The sequence below is a fragment of the Cebidichthys violaceus genome, unplaced genomic scaffold (assembly GCF_023349555.1).
Source record: "Cebidichthys violaceus isolate CVI_PGR_0920_01 unplaced genomic scaffold, fCebVio1.0.p SCAF_1, whole genome shotgun sequence".
NCBI lineage: Eukaryota > Metazoa > Chordata > Actinopteri > Perciformes > Stichaeidae > Cebidichthys > Cebidichthys violaceus.
The window spans coordinates 8,695,649-8,712,089 of NW_027176262.1; the positions used below are offsets into that span (position 1 = coordinate 8,695,649).

Sequence of the window (16,441 nt, forward strand, 5' to 3'; positions counted from 1 at the left end):
TCTTTTTAATCTGCATGCTGCCTTATGGTCATATTGTTGAAGTTTAAAACAGAACGCAGACGACTCACACCTCCATGTCCATCGTTAACTCAATACAGTCAGCATAGTGCATTGTGATCTGGCCTGTGCTGCAGATTAACAAAAAAAAGTTATTTGACCCCTGAAGTTATTTGACTTCCCCTGTATAATCAAGAGGATTGTTAAATGCCTCATTTTCCAAAATCAAGCACATTTCTATGAATTTGGGGGTGATTTTTAAATGTATTTCTTCAGACCTTGAAAAGGCCGTTAACACTTCTCCCGGTCTTGATCTCCCATCTTCACAAGGAGGTGTTTCCTTTGGATGCTTTCCTTTCGTCTGACCGCTTTAAGAATTATTATATTGCACAATTAAAGCAAACGTTTTCAAGAGAGAAGAAGACAATTATTTTGGGGTTCATATTAAAAAAAATCTCTGGTTCTAGCTTCTCAAATGTGAGAATTTGCCATTTTTATCTTTTATTTCTCAATGTAAATTAAATATCTTTGGGATTTGCACTGGTGGTCTGACAGAACAAGCGATTTAAAGAAGTCATCATGGGCTCTGGGAAATCTGGGGAACTAATATGTTTGTAGTCACTTTGATTTTAACTGGGACCTTTTGTTGACTACATCAAGAACACGTACTTAATTTAGACTCAATACAGTCAGGGAAGACTCAATGGGAAAAGTCTCTAATTGAGTCATTAAGTAAAGTCATTAAGTTTTCAGAAATGACTGCATACTGGTGTTTGCCAGTACTGGTGTTTCTCTCCAATGCACCTGCCATATCCAGTCAGAGCAGTAGAGCAAGCAGTTGGGAGCACAATCATCCTGCTGTTTTTTTTATTCGAGCAGTAGCTAACAGCAATCACCTGGTGTCCAAAAATAAATCAATGTTAAATGGTGAGAAAGAAAACCAGCAGGAGTCTGAGAGCTGACCAGCCAGACTGGCAACCACTAGTCTGGAGGGCTAGTAATAGTAGGAAGGGTTTAAGAACTAGAAACTCATCAAAACGGAGGTAGTACGATTACAAAATGAAAAGTTTTTAATTATAATTGGTAAGTCAGCATATGGAAAGCTTGGAGAAATAAAAAAAAACATGTGCACCGTGTAAACATTGTGTCTTTACAAAATGTACCCACGTTTTAAGAAAATTTGATAAAAGTAAAACAACTACGCATCCTAAAGTATTACATCTGTTCCACTCATCTTTCATTGGTTCAAGTCGCAACCACATTCCCAGGAAAAAGAAGGAAGAAAAACCTGCAGGAGACATGAGTCCTACTCTTGTCACACAGCCGTGAAAAGACACACACACACACACACACACACACACACACACACACACACACACACACACACACACAATACATTAAAAAGTATGAATTCACGCTTACAAGACTGTAAAAAGATGAATATACAGACAGCTTAAAAGAGGAAAACACTACATCTAGGACTGATGAAATATAATACCCCTATATTTGAAGTAACCTGTGACACCATTAGTTGCCAGGCAACCTGGACCACCCTTCAGATGAAACACCTGCCCTTCATCTATCAAGCCATCTCAGCAGCCTCTTCTTTTTTTCGTCACACCTGTCTCCCTTTGTCTGTCTCTGTCCAAAACGGAGGATAAACGGAGACAACGGCACACAAATGAGGTGATGTGAAGAGAACAGAGAGTTTAAAAGGAGCAACGACATAGACAGTGAGGACACATAGTTACACCAACAGTCAATAGTTGAGCGTCCATGTGATCAGAGCAGTCACCGCCATGTTTCCATTTGGCTGTGTGTCAAAATACTGGCCGCATAGTGGCCTGCAGACAGAAATACAATACACGACAGTATATGTATGCATGCGTCTACTGTGGTGTGTGTGCATGTGAGAGCAGCTGAGAGGGAGTCTGTTTATGTATGAGGGGTGTGTGTACGTCTCTGTAGACTGTGTGTTCGTATGCTGTGGAAGTCATTTAATTCAGCATCACAAGCACCGCAAAACCCCTGAACGTCCCAAATGCGACACTTACAGCCCGTCAGTGGCTTTATCTCTGTGTGAGTCAATCTATAGAGCCGATCGATGAGAAAAAAAGCCCTGCAGTCAGGGCAAGAGGAGCCGGAGCACAGGAACACATTCTGCTGCTCAACTGACTGCCGAGGCCGAGCACAACAATGTCACACTAATAACTACTGTAGCAATGTCCATATGACTTTGGCCAACAAAGCTAAATCGGTAGCTGTGAAGCAATAACACCTAACAGAAATATTCATGTTTAAAAAAGTAAAAGAAAACACCTGCAGCTACTGTGTGAACAACATAAAACATCTGCAAAATGCACTGCAGCAACATCAGAATCAGAACCATTTATTGCAAAGAAAGTTTTCATCTACATGGAATTTGTCATGGCATCAGTAATATCAGCAATACAAGCATTAGAAAAGACAATAACATGTACCACAGAAGCTAAATTAATGACCCACACTGCTAACGACAACAAAATTAAATCAGCTAAACAGAGTCATGGGAGTCGTTGACCACGGTGGCATTTCAGTCTGCTTACCTGCACAAAATCAACAGAAAAAAAACTTGTAGTAATCTCTCCTCGCTACCCTGTGAACTTGAGTGTGAGAGGGTTTTTTGTGTCTGTCAGTTTGAGATTTATTAATAATTTACTTCGGTCATCTTGTATCATTTTAATCTCCAACTTCTTTTCAGCGGTTTCCTCAAATAGTCACTTTTATTCCACATACCGTACGCCACTACTGGATTTACTCTTACTCCTAAAATGTTGTAGTAACCATAATAATCATACTGTAACAATAATCCTGTGTCTGTGAACTTCCCACTTGTCTAAAGATAGACATACACACACACACAGGTTGCCTGCAAAAACAAATGAGTAAAGCTACAAACTAAAATAGATGTAGCTACACTGAAGGTGAGTAGTAAATGCATTCGAGCATTGTGGCGTCACACCAGAACAACAAACATTAAACACAAACTTCATAAAGACAAGTGCTAAAGCTGGATGCCAAACCTAATCTGCTGTATGACAGAGTACACCAAGTTTATTTAAGGTTATTTACTCCTCAGGCTAGAAGTTAAGAGGACACACACACACACACACACACACACACACACACACACACCTCTACTGCTTATCAATGAGATCTGTCTCACACACAGAGGTGCTTTATAGTGTTTTCTAATTAAACCAAAACTCTGTGTCCCAAACACAGCTACCTCACATCCCACCTTAATCTGTCAAGGGAGTGTACACAAACACACACATACACACACACACACACACACGCCAGTTGTAGCCGCTGCCAAAACCCCGACAAACACAGTTGTGGCTGTCCATTGGATTACTGACACACAAATGTGCCCACACATACACACACACACACACACACACACACACACACACACACACACACACACACACACACACACACACACACACACACACACACACACACACACACACACACACCTGTCTGTGGCAACAGTCCATAGAGATAAGAAAGCTGACAGGAGCTGCTGGAGTTAAAGCTGGGAACCATGGGAGCTGTCAGGCTCATTTCCCTGAGACACCTCCAGGCTCACACACAAAAACACACACACACACACACACACACACACACACACACACACACACACACTCATACACTTGTGATGATATTGCACTGACTTAAATTCACTCCCTGGAGCTGTTCTGTTACCATGACTGTCATATTAGGGATGCACCAATACCGATATCGGGCCGATTGTGACTTAAATAGCCGGATCAGGTTTTGGTGACAATGGGGCCAATTTAGTCAATTCGTTTCTATGTTTATATGCAACATACATTATATACTGGAACTGTAATTCCTGTTTACGTTTTGACAAATTTACTGCTTCATTAAAAATCTTTACAGTTGAATTGCAATTCCTGTACATTATCATGAAAGTTGCTGACTTGTGATTTATTTTAAATAACAATTCAGGAAATGTAAATGTTTTTATTTGTTTTTACAAAGCAAGTAAAGCTATGTTTAAGTCAAGCCTGACATTCAGCTTTTTAATTACATACTGGTATCAGATCGGTACTCGGTATCTACCGATACCCAAAGCCCGGATATCTGCATCGGGAATGAAAATCGTTACTTCCTTATGTTTTATAATGTACTTCATCAAATTCTTCCTCTAACCTCGACCTAACATTGAAACTACTGTAATGTACTTTAATCTCAAACCTGAAACATATGAAACAATAAGCTCAACCAAACTGTAATTCTAGCCTCAGGCTTTAAAATAACGCTTCCTAATAAGGTCTGAGAAACATTCATCACAAGTGACCAGCTGGCCAGGTTTTCTATTCTTGTGTAGAGCCCACAAAAGAAACAGCAGAGATGGAATATAATATACTGTGTTTCTAGATAAACACTGCAAAAGCATACACTCACTCCTGCAGACAAAAAGGTGAAAACAAATGAATGTTTTGAGGGAATCTATATAGGAAACAAAGGAGCAGTGCTGTTTGTCCAATCTCAAGGTTCCATTTCATGTCGAAGCAAACTCACATATTTTTGTGCACTAAGCTTCTTCATGACATTGTCAAATAATAAACTGCCCAATCACCGCTGCGGGGCAGGTCTACGAGTGTGATTCACATACGTATGTTAGCTTTGAAGACATCATTGCTTTCACTCCCCTGTGCTTCAGTTTGTCAGAGCCGTGCTGAAATGAAATAGAATAATAAAGGCCGCTATTCTCTTTCAATGATGCAACCAGGTCCACCACCTAAAATCTACTGTATGTTTTAATGTCTCAATCTGGAACTAGACCTACCTTAATTGCTGAATATAAAAGTTAGCGCTCTAATTTATGTACAACATAAACCTGCAGCTGCAAACTATCAGATTTCCATTTATGAAATGATCCTGGCTCACATTGAGCACAATGCTGATTCAGATTCTCTCAGCTATGTGTTAAATCTAACAGAAAACACTGACAACAATTTGACTGAAAATAAGCTCATGTGTTTTGTGTCTTTGTTTGTCGTACTAGTTCATCTTCCTATTTGAACAGATGGACCAGCTGAAGTCGTTCCAGTGTCGATAACATGTGAAACATAAAAACTTGTTCCCTCTGCACAGTACAAAGTCTTCTCATCGGCTCAACCTCGACTCCATATTGGCTCCATTTACATCTCAATTAGGAAGCACAGTATTTGCCAGGAATATGCAGAGATCCCGTTTGATATATAATAATTAAACAAAAAGCTATTCATATGGTACAGCAATTTGGATCAAATTTACTGGAGGCACTAGACAACCACTATGATCTATACTGGCTACAAGAAATCACGATTACGAGGCAAATCAAGGAGAACCAAAGAACATTTAGCCAAAGCTAATGACAAAATTGATTTCCACTCGGTTAGGGATTGGGACAGTTGTTTTACATCTCATTATATAGATTACACTCTGTTTAACGTTAATGTTAAACAGAGTGTTGGCATCGCTAAATGAATGCATCCATCTCCGTCCTTCTGGCTTAAATACACACAGAGTAAAATACGAGCCTTGTTATGGCAATTATTGAGTGCATTGAGTTTAATCAATTTGGTGCAGCAATATAGTCCAAGCTCCCATACTACTTTGAGCAATGTGGACATGTTTGTATTTGCATTGCCCTCCTGGTTTCACTTTGAATATAAAAGGGGCCATCCCACCATTCTGGTGTCTGGACTTATTCTGAATTCTAATTGCTGTTCCTTAAGCTCCATTGCACTGTATATCACAAGTGTATCTATTAAATACAAATGTAAATAAAAGTTTCCTATTGCTTTCATATCTGAAACTAAGATACTGCACTTTACTTTCACCATTAAATCAAAAAGTGCATGAGTGTGTGTGTGTGTTGTGGTGGAGTGAGACCTCTGCTCGCAGGAGGCCGTGGACCTCTCGCTCTTTCGTTGTTGTTTGAGCAACGAAGTCACGCTAAGAAAAATCAGCTGGATCCGGCTTACAATGAAAAAGTATTTATAATTCACAAATGCTAAAAGACAATTACAAACTGAATTACACTGTCGACAGTAAGGAATCGCGAAACCGAGTTCAAAGACTCTCCCCCCCTACCGGCCTACAAACGCCAGTTTACAGTAAAGAGGATCGCCAAGAACTGAACAACATCTCTCCGAACAATGTTTTTATACCCAAAAGTCAGTAGTTTACTTTCAAAAGTCCATTATCAGCTTTGTGATTGGCTGGAATCTGATTGTCTCCTCCTGTCCTCGGACAATGCTCTCCATTGGTCTAAGTGATCCCCATAATGTCTGAATAGTGTCCTCTGGTCCGACCTGTCCTCCTCCTCATAAAACTGCATGTACCCGACCCCCATGTTTTCTTAGGGCTGTCTTCATCTACATCTCTGTTTGATCAAAACATCTCCTTCCCCCACTGTTAACACCTTACATTCCTGAAGTCGGCTCACCAAACTCATCTCATTATCATACAGTTGTTTTCGGATCTGAAAAGCCTGTCTCAAAGGTCTCTCTCTTTCCCTCAAAACATTCAGTAACTGCATTTTATAGTTTGATACATAGAATGATTATACTTTTATGATTTAACACTTTTCCAAACAAACATGTTATAACATTATATCCACCACTAGGAGTGATTATTAAACACACTAACATTGCTTTTTAACTTTAAATTCTTCACAGTGTGCGCGTAATCCGGTTTCCTCCCGCAGTCCAAAGTCATGTTATTCTTATGTACTGAAGACTTTAAACTGTCCATAAGCGAGAGTGAATGTGATTCTCTATCATAGACTGTGTATAAGAAGTTGACGTAGTCACCGTGACGTCGCTCATTGGTTTGTGGACTATGGTGACGACGCCTTCAGTTTGGCATTGTTGCTGTCGCCATCTTGGGATTTTGGCAGTCGCCATCTTGTTTTTTTGCAACCAGAAGTGACATGAGAGGGTGGAGCTAAGTACAACCGAATACTGAATTAGACATTTTTAGGCGACCAATACTTCCACAAACTGAAAACACACTGTGAAAGGGTTAAAGTTATAAGACAAAAACACAGACAACTCCCAGACTGGACAACGCCGTTAGCATCCTGTCAATCACAAGGTAGTCACGACCTAAAGCATACCCTGCTTTATTGTCTATTTCACTTTAAATTGGACCATCATTTACTAAATGAACATCATGCTGTATTGAAGATGACTTGAAATCAGGGATTGAGACCATAAACTTTACTGAAATCAAGTGAGAAGTAGGGTCATTTTCTCGTAGACTTCGATGCAATCAGAATTGTTTTGCAACCAGAGGAGTCGCCCCCTGCTGGCTATTAGAAAGAATGCCAGTTTAAGCTACTTCCCCATTGGTTTCACTTTTCAAACCCGGAGGCTGCCGCCTGTTCTCTATATTTATGAGCCCTGAGATACACTGGACACTTGTCCAGGGGGTACCCGGTCTCTCCCTATTGTGAGCTGGGATTGGGTTCGGCCCCCTGCAACCCTGCACTGGATAAGCGGGTATGGAAAATGGATGGATGAATGGTGTGTGCATGTGTGTATGTGTGTGCGACACTTTGGGCAGGGAGATTCATGTGCGGATGTGACCTCTACAACTATCTGTACCGGTTCCGTTTAAGCCACACATTAAACTCATGTTTGCAGTTGATGTTATCCTTTAATGATAACCTCAACGCTAATGAAATCCAGCAGAGGCTCCTGGATAATGTCATGAAGCTAGGTTTCTGTTAGGGTAGAATCCTTTTCAGCTTTGTTTCTGGCATAAAGTTTATTCCCTTACTTTGGTATGGCCGGAGGGACAAATCAGAGCCGTAGAAAATTCAGAATGCTTCCTCTCTGCAATCAGGAACTAAACACTTCACCAGTTGTTGAATTCACTTAGGACCCAAAACCCAGAACCCCAAAGTTAAATGATTAAAACTGGTGAATATATGATCATTATTAAGCTCTACAAAGCTCTATTTCTATCGTAAACCTGCCATTGGTGGTGTTGGGACCACACTTTTAAGCTTGGTGATTGAATGTTTGATGACTTTGCTCTTCTCTCAGACTTTTGACTTTTCATTATAGACAATGATTTTGTTTTACAGTTGCTCATCTTATGTACTGATGATTCAGCTGGAAGAGCATTCACAACATCCAAGCTTTGGCAGTCGCCTCATTATATTCATGCAGAAAATGAACTCAACCAAATATTGTTTCAGTTGAGTATTTCAAAAGTAATTACATGCTTAACTTGCTCTTCAACTGGAGGGAAAGAGTTTTTGCATGTGCACAGCTCCTCCGTTTAAATTATTTTCTACACGTTTAGAGGAGTGGAAAACATTTAGTGATCTTGTATAGAAATATATTAAATAGTATCTATTATCTACTGCTGGCCTCCAAAGCGACATACAATTCTGCACTCAGCGACAATGAATCAAAATGCAGATTAATCTGTGAATTTAAGCAGAATGTTTTGTTGAAGCAAAACATATTCTGTAGACAAACACACAAACACAAGCAACTCACAATGGTTTCTCACTGCTTTCACTTCATCTCCCTCTGCCCTCTCCCTCTCTGTCTCGCTCTCTCTCTGTGTCTGAATATTTTAGTATTGATGAGCCCATTACTGATGATAACACAGTGCAATGTCAGCATCCTTTCTCTCTTTTTCTCACGCACACACACACACACACACACACACACACACACACACACACACACACACCAGGAATCAGGTTACAACTCTGCTGCTGCTGTGTACTTTTGTGCAATTCTGTGTGCGAGTGAGAGAGTGTGTGTGTGTGTGTGTGTGTGTGTGTGTGTGTGTGTGTGTGTGTGTGTGTGTGTGTGTGTGTGTGTGTGTGTGTGTCTGTGTGTGTGTGTTCTTCAGGAGGCTGAGGGATATGACTTCCTGGCATCAATCCAGTAAATTGCAAATTTTTTTTCAGGCTGAAGACTGTCCACATGCACACCGGCTGGCACACAAATACACACACTCAAATTACAGACTACAAGGGCGATGCCTATTGGCTGCTAAAATGATGAATAATGTGCACTGAACACGCAAACGGCAACATAAAGCTTAAAACATTACACACCAAGGGTGAATGAAGGTCTAAGCTTAGACCGAAAAACATGGGTGTGATTACTGAAACTGTAGCGCCTGGTCAATGAACAACTGTCTCTCACAGCCTCAATCCAGGCATCCAAGAAAGCCATCAATGTGATGGAAACACAAAAGGCCATGTTGGACTTTTTAATCGCAACGCTCCATCAGAGGAGGGATCATAAACAGGTACACGTTTGACATCTGCTCTTGTGTATTTCATGACAGCATCTCACACCTTATGAGCTTAACTGATCACAGACGCCGAGTCTGCGAGTCAAAAGCGACTCCAACTTGAGCGGAGCAGTTGAGACCAGCTCCCTGAAACTCACTGTACATCAAAGATCGTTGATATCCACCTGGCAGATTCATTATCCCTCCAATGTTCTCCTAGACGGACAACAAATGCCCAATGTAAGAAGCTTATAGTCTTTGAGCACAAGCGCTGCTGAGGTGAACATAAGCCATTATGCTTCAGTTACTTCCCTTATTGAATTTAAACCAGTAATGAAGGAGAACATTAGATGAGGATTTTCAGCTTTGAGACAAAAAGGGGTTGAAATTTGATACGAGGGAGATGTCTCTAATGTTTTGTGCAATCAGCGTATAATGGCATCACAATGTTATTATCCGCACACTATTCAGCTATGCGAGAGGGAGAGGCGACTTAGAGCATTTTAAAAAAAAAACACATTGGCATCAAGACATGCATGCCCTGAGGGAAGCTCTCACCATACATACAGTATATAGGTGCATGCCGTTTGATCAGCCACGCGTTTGATCACCATCACTTGTCTCTGCAGCAACAGATGCGTCACTTCATTTGAGAACGGGCATTGCGTGTTTACATGGCAAACTTTCATTTCAAAAAGACAGAAACCTATCAGGAGGGGTTTGCTTTATTAGCTAACATTTAGCTGAACACAGCTGACATTTTAAAGTGTTTTTCTCCCAGACAGGTGCCACTGAGAGCAGCTATGACAAACACACACAGAGACTGAACAACGACACAACTAATAATCACCACAAAGTTCAATAAACACCTCTCTGAGATGTTCTCAACTCATAGTAAACACTACAAGCTTCACAACGATAGGATGCAAAGCTGGGCTGCTTTATTGTATTAATATTGATCGTGTCAGCCTCCTTTGATCGACCTTTGATTTGATATTGGCTCTCCTGTGCAAAAGGCTTCTCAATCTCCAAAATGTAAACTTTTCATGAACAAGGAAAATAGCCTCGGGGTCAAGAATGAACATTCATACTGAAAAACAGCCTGGTTTTAAGCTCTGTGATGATGCATTGTTGGGGGTTCAAAGGAGAAAACTGCACTTACAGGGCATTTATTCTCAAATATATATACATCTTATATAGATATCTATATTTATGGTTAATAAATCACCTACTAATGCTTTAGAGATGACTTATAAATCATTAAGGAGAACACATTTTGGGAAAAATCTCAATAATCAATCACTAAATGCATAATAAATTGGTAATATACACATGTTGGTCCAATTTCTAGCAGCCCTATTCCAGAAGGTAAAGCTAATCCATCAAAGAGAAAGTTCAACAACCTGGCAACCCAAAAGCTTTTATTATTCATTGATTTATAAAGCATTAGTGAATTATTTATTAATTAACAAAGCTATTAGTTACTGCTTATAACCCTGTTATAAAGGAGAAAGCGGCTGGATTGCCAAACAGTATTTTAGGATAAGGTGGTTTTCTTAAGTCAGCCCTTTAAAAAAAACAAAAACATTTGAATATAACGATCGAGAGAATGCAATTATGAGGGCTATGAGATTTATCTATCCCATAAGGGATATTAGAGGAAGAGGAGCCTTATGGCTGCATGGAAGATACAAAGGCACGATAAGGTCAATAAACTCTCTGTGGACACACTATAGGAACATTTTAGTGATATTACAGTGTGATGTTCATACTGACAACCACCTGCATAGTTCACCTGGGGTCTTCACTGCCGCTGTCAGGGGGATAATGACACCCAGCAGGTCACACTCACACCACCAGCACCACCAGTCAGTAATTGGCTCAATGCGAGGCGCCACGTTTAGTTTGTGCGCTGTATGCAGAAGTGGCGAGAGATGTTTCAAGGTATACAAACGCAACACACAGTATTCCCTGCATACATAGTTATGAGACACACACTTACATCTCGGAGGACGGCGGCTGGCTACGGCAGAGGAGCGCGTGTCCGCACGCTTGTCCCATCGCGCATCCTGCCTCGCACCTCTCCGGTTAACCCAACAGCTGCAGTCAGGAGGACCTGGCGAGCAAGGGGAGGAAAGGAGGAGGGGGGGACGGGTTAGGAGAATAGACGATAGATGGATGGATGGATGGACAGATAGTTGGGTGTGTGTGCGCTCCTCCCGCTTCCTCTCCACCTCTTTAGCCTGTATGTCTGCCTCTCTCCGGTCTGCTCTCCGCTGCTGTCTCCTCTCGAGCTCTGACAGCGCGCGGGGATTGGTCGGGACCCGGTAACTGATACTCGAGCTATGGTGAGCGAGGATAAAAACGACTGAGCGTAGAGAGAGCGAGGGAGAGAGGTTGAGAGAGATAGCGAGAGAGAGAGAGCGGTCAGCCGGTAGTTTAACGCTCTACGCCACATGGACACATCAACAGTCAAAAGACGCGTCAGTCAAACCGGAGCTGAGCACGTCGCTCCTCCGCGTGCGCTGACAAACAATCTCCCTCGGGTCATGCCTGCTCTCCCGTGAGCACTAAGTCATCCGTGAAAATGAAAGTCGTGTTGTGAAAATTCAACTTTCACGGTGTATCTTCACACACCAGCTGCGCATTTTGACACAACTCCCACCACGCGCACGTCTTCTTCTTCTTCGTGCTGCAGATATACTGTAGCTCTGCAGGACACGACTTGAACTTGTTTCCTTTCTATTCCAAAACAAAAGGGGATCTTATCGGCTCGTGCTGGCAGGGTTTCACGATAAAACCACATGTTGCACTATAGACTCCAGTGTGTCTATCACGGGACACAGGTCTCAAGGTCCAACACAAATCTTCTGCCTTATATGGTCTTCCCCGTAGCCTACACACACACACACACACACACACACACACACACACACACACACACACACGCACACACACACACATATACACAAGCAAGCTGCAGGGATTCACTACAAGAGCAATGCCTAGTGAAACAGGAGCCATGTTTGTTGACATTCAAGGCCTTTAAATATCCCCAAGTGTCTTCAGATGTCAGCTGTTTTACATTCTAAAGAGCCAGTAAGGATTTTTGGACAAACTATTCACGTAAGACACATAGAAAATCAGTATTTTATATAAACAAAGCATCTGAAAATATGAAAACCCCAGTAGCCTGCAGCCACAGTCCACCTCCACAGGCGTTCTCAATTACGTCTGCCTGATTAGACCTCTACTCACGACTGTGAGAGTATGTGCAGACTGTGATTGATTGACAGCTCTGATACTCTTCTAACACTGATTTGTTGTTTCTGTTCGTAATCATAATCTCTATCATTATTAGAAGTTAATGATTGGTGACCCCAGGAAATTTATACCACCTAGCTCCAACAAGAGCTAATCAGCCAATCAGACATAACTGCAAACACCTGTGTGCATGTTCAGGGCCTCCATATATTTTGGATTCATGGTGTTAATCCATGTAGCACTGTAAAGCATGATTATCTTTAATTGTGCTTTGAGCTTTGGTGGTGGGGCAACACATTTGGATTACAAATTGCACCTTCATATTTTCCTCTTACCTTATATACAGAGTAATAAGTCTCTGTGGCTGTGTTCTCTATACTGCTACTATTTCATTATTCAAGAGACCAAGATTGAAAATTGGTTTTAAAATGGACTTCATAGGCAAATAAAAATCTAACATTACGGTGCAACTAACATTAGTAATGTGTCCATTCCATTAGGTGTCTCAGTAAGATATACATGTATTAAAGGGCCAATATGCACAATACTCTTGAACAGGCAGATATGATTAATGTTATGAATTACATGTCAAAATGCCTGCTGTGTAAAAGTCCTATTTACAACACACTGAACAAATGTTGCACTGCAAAGCAGCTTACAGTGTAGTACAGCAGATCACTAAACAACACCAAAATCTCTGACAGGCTATTACAGAAAGTTCAGAGGTCTCCTGGGCTCAGGGGTAAAACCAGCACCTAGATAAGGAGGGATGGCAATGGGCCTCCTGGTGGTTCGTTACTGCGGTGGATTACTTATCTCAAGTTTCCAGACTGTGTTGAAAGTTTTCTTTTCTTTTTTTTTCATCCTCCCATTAATCATCTTGTGAGCCATTGTAGGGGTCCTGACCCTATACCACTCAGTTAAAACATACAAAACAACTTACAGTGTTTTGACTGGCATATACTTTGTTGTTGGTGTACATCCATCTCTACACGTGGGTTACATTTGATTATATTAAAGGTCCTTTATTTGATAAATTGTGTGACAAAAAGAATGGATGAGCTCCACATCACCGTCTAAACAGATACAAATCTGATTTAAGCCAGACTATCTCACTGTAAAAGAGAAAGACCAGAGGGAGTCCAAAAATTAGATCTGTTGTGCCGATGTAAATTGATCCCAGCATCAGTTGTTGATGTAGATTGTGCTCGAACATCAGTTCAAACTTGTCAAAAAAGCATTTTAAAAAGAAGGCAATTTAAGAATCAAGATGACGCTTTTCTTTTTTCTCTTATCACACAGGGAACTACCAACCGGGGGTATATGACACCTCATTTTATGAAGCACTAATTTAGAAAACACAGAGGGACAATGCGATGTGTCAGACAAGCCCTGAGCATCTTCGGTCATCTCGCAGGAGGAGCTGCCAATTACAAGGACGGACAAGACAGAGAGAGCGACAGAGAATAAGAGAGTGCGACAGAGAGAGTTGGGAGAGGATGAGTAACTGAGGGTAAGGGAAGAGTCAGGAGAGCTGCTGCAGCATGAGAGAGTATGTGAACCTTATTATTGCCATGTCAAGTTTGAGTGTGTGTGTGTGTGTGTGTGTGTGTGTGTGTGTGTGTGTGTGTGTGTGTGTGTGTGTGTGTGTGTATGTGTGGATACATGCCACATCTGATGCATTGGCATACAGATCTATGGTGTTCCACTCGTGTGACTGAGAACCCCAGATTCAGATCGGTCAATGTGGGCACTGACACCTCCTACAATGAGACTCAGGTCAAAGAAATGTCTGCAATGGACACTAAACACCAGCTGGAGAAAGTATTTTTACCAGTTTTCTTTTTTTTCTTTTTTTATAAATTAATGACAGCAGCTGTTTAATTAAATTGTTTTAATTTACTGAACTGAAAGGGATATAACCCCAACTTTATTGTAAGGAATGGAAAGCCTAGTTTTTCGAGAAAAAAACTTTCTGTAGAAGAAATATAATATTTTCATCAAAAAGCTTATCATAGATCTTCCATATTAGACAGACAGAGGTAAACAGGCGACAACTTCCTGGTCTGAAAAGTGAAGACAACGCGGAAGTGCTTGCCTCATTTTATTTATTACCTCTGTAAATATTGTTAACATGAGTTTATGGTCTCAATCTCTAGTTTCAAGTCTTCTTTAATACAGCATGATGTTCATTTTGTGAATTATGGTCCCATCTAAAGTCAAATAGACCATAAAGCAGGGTATGCTTTAGGGCGGGGCTAACTTGTGATTGACAGGTTGTTACCATGGCGGTGTCCGGTCTGGGAGTTGACCATGTTTACGTCTTACAACTGTCACACTTTCACAGTGTGTTTTCAGTTCATGAAAGTTAATGGTAGCATTTTGGTCCTACAAAAATGTCTTATTCAGCGTTCAGTTGAATTTAGCTCCACCCTCTCGTGTCAATGACCAACGGCAAAACAAACAAGATGGCGATCGGCAAAATGCTGAACTCAAGATTTCAAAACTGCAGTCCACAAATCAACGGATGACGCCACGTTGACGACATCCACTTCTTACATTCAGTCTATGGTCAGCACTAAACACAGAGCACAGGTGATGGGAATGGCTTTAGTTTTTTTCAGGCTACTGTAAAGTATTTTGACCTGATGATGGCACCAGAGGAAAGGTCATCATCACAGTTATTAGGCTTCATCCACGGACCATTAATGTCTGTGGAAAAAGTGTGTGGTAATCTATCCAATAGTTGAGATATTTCGGTCTTGACCAACCAACAAACCAACATTGCCTTCCATAGAGCCACTTAGCTAAAACTATGGTTGTTTTCATTGTAATTTATTCAAAGGGACTTTTAAATTGCTGTACCGGCTGTTTTTGTTTTCATTCATTCATTTATTTTCAGTTTAACCTCTAGCTTAAAATCGGTCCAGTGAAACTGTTCACTGGATCATCTCTCAAACACTCGTTGGACAGAGGGACATCAGACTCAGAAACCAACATACTGTCCATACAGTCGGTAAGAGGCAGCAGCTGTAATGTGACAGCAGTGTTTGACCAGTGCGCCGCAATAAAGTGCAGTGAGGCTTATTTTTATGAGAGGTGAAGTTCCTGTTGTTCCAGTCTCTACTCAAACACACTGAGTGGAGCTGCTGCCGTAGATGAGATGAGACTGATGAGCAAAGCGGCCGGCCACAGCTATGCTCATGATATGTGATAGAAACTGAAGCAACCTATTAATTTGAGCCCTCAACAGGCGTTCCCTCATTAAAAAACAATTTGTTTGTTATATAAGACTACAGTTAGAGGCATTACATCCCGCTTAGCCTGAATCAAAAAGTGACATGTATTATGTTTTAATCTGGCTCTAAAAAGCCAGACAGAGCGCGAGATGTGATTCAGTTTATGGTTCAGTGGGATCAATATCACTACCAGACTCGGTGCTCGTCTTCAGGGTCCCACAGCAAGGTCTAATCAAGGTCTGTGAATCAGACAAGAGAGGAGCAAGACAAAACAATTCCCCTGACACCAATATAAAAGTTTAGTGACCGTGAAACTAAAATGCTCTTGTTGTGAATTAACAAAGCTGTGCATCAAGAAGAAACAGTGTCACGCTTCAGTTGATTGAGTTCCCCAGAGTGTTGCTCCCGTATCAGCTCCTTGAGTTGATTACATCAGAACCTGATTAGACCTTCTGTCCTCAACCTGGAGTGTTTACTGACATTTATGGGCTGCCAGATCTACCAATCGTTAATACTTCCTGGAATTTGAAAGTGCCGACTGAACAGAAGCTTAATTATTTATGATACTTTCTGTGCCCGTGGCCTGATTGGTAAACAACTCTCTGTTGAGC

The 16,441-nt window shown here is 41.2% G+C and overlaps 1 protein-coding gene across 2 annotated transcripts in view; it reads right to left on the minus strand.

Moving 5' to 3' along the window:
* Positions 1 to 12,000, minus strand: part of LOC137871498 (cGMP-dependent 3',5'-cyclic phosphodiesterase) — a 141,512-nt gene extending 129,512 nt beyond the window's left edge. For both annotated transcript variants that reach the window (XM_068709347.1, XM_068709331.1), the window contains exons 1-2: positions 11,562 to 12,000; positions 11,330 to 11,443 (exon numbers count right to left, since the gene is read on the minus strand). In XM_068709347.1, the coding sequence (XP_068565448.1) occupies positions 11,330 to 11,388 (59 nt within the window). In that variant the 5' untranslated portion in view covers positions 11,389 to 11,443; positions 11,562 to 12,000. The remainder of the gene's footprint in view (positions 1 to 11,329; positions 11,444 to 11,561) is intronic.
* Positions 12,001 to 16,441: the final 4,441 nt, after the last annotated feature.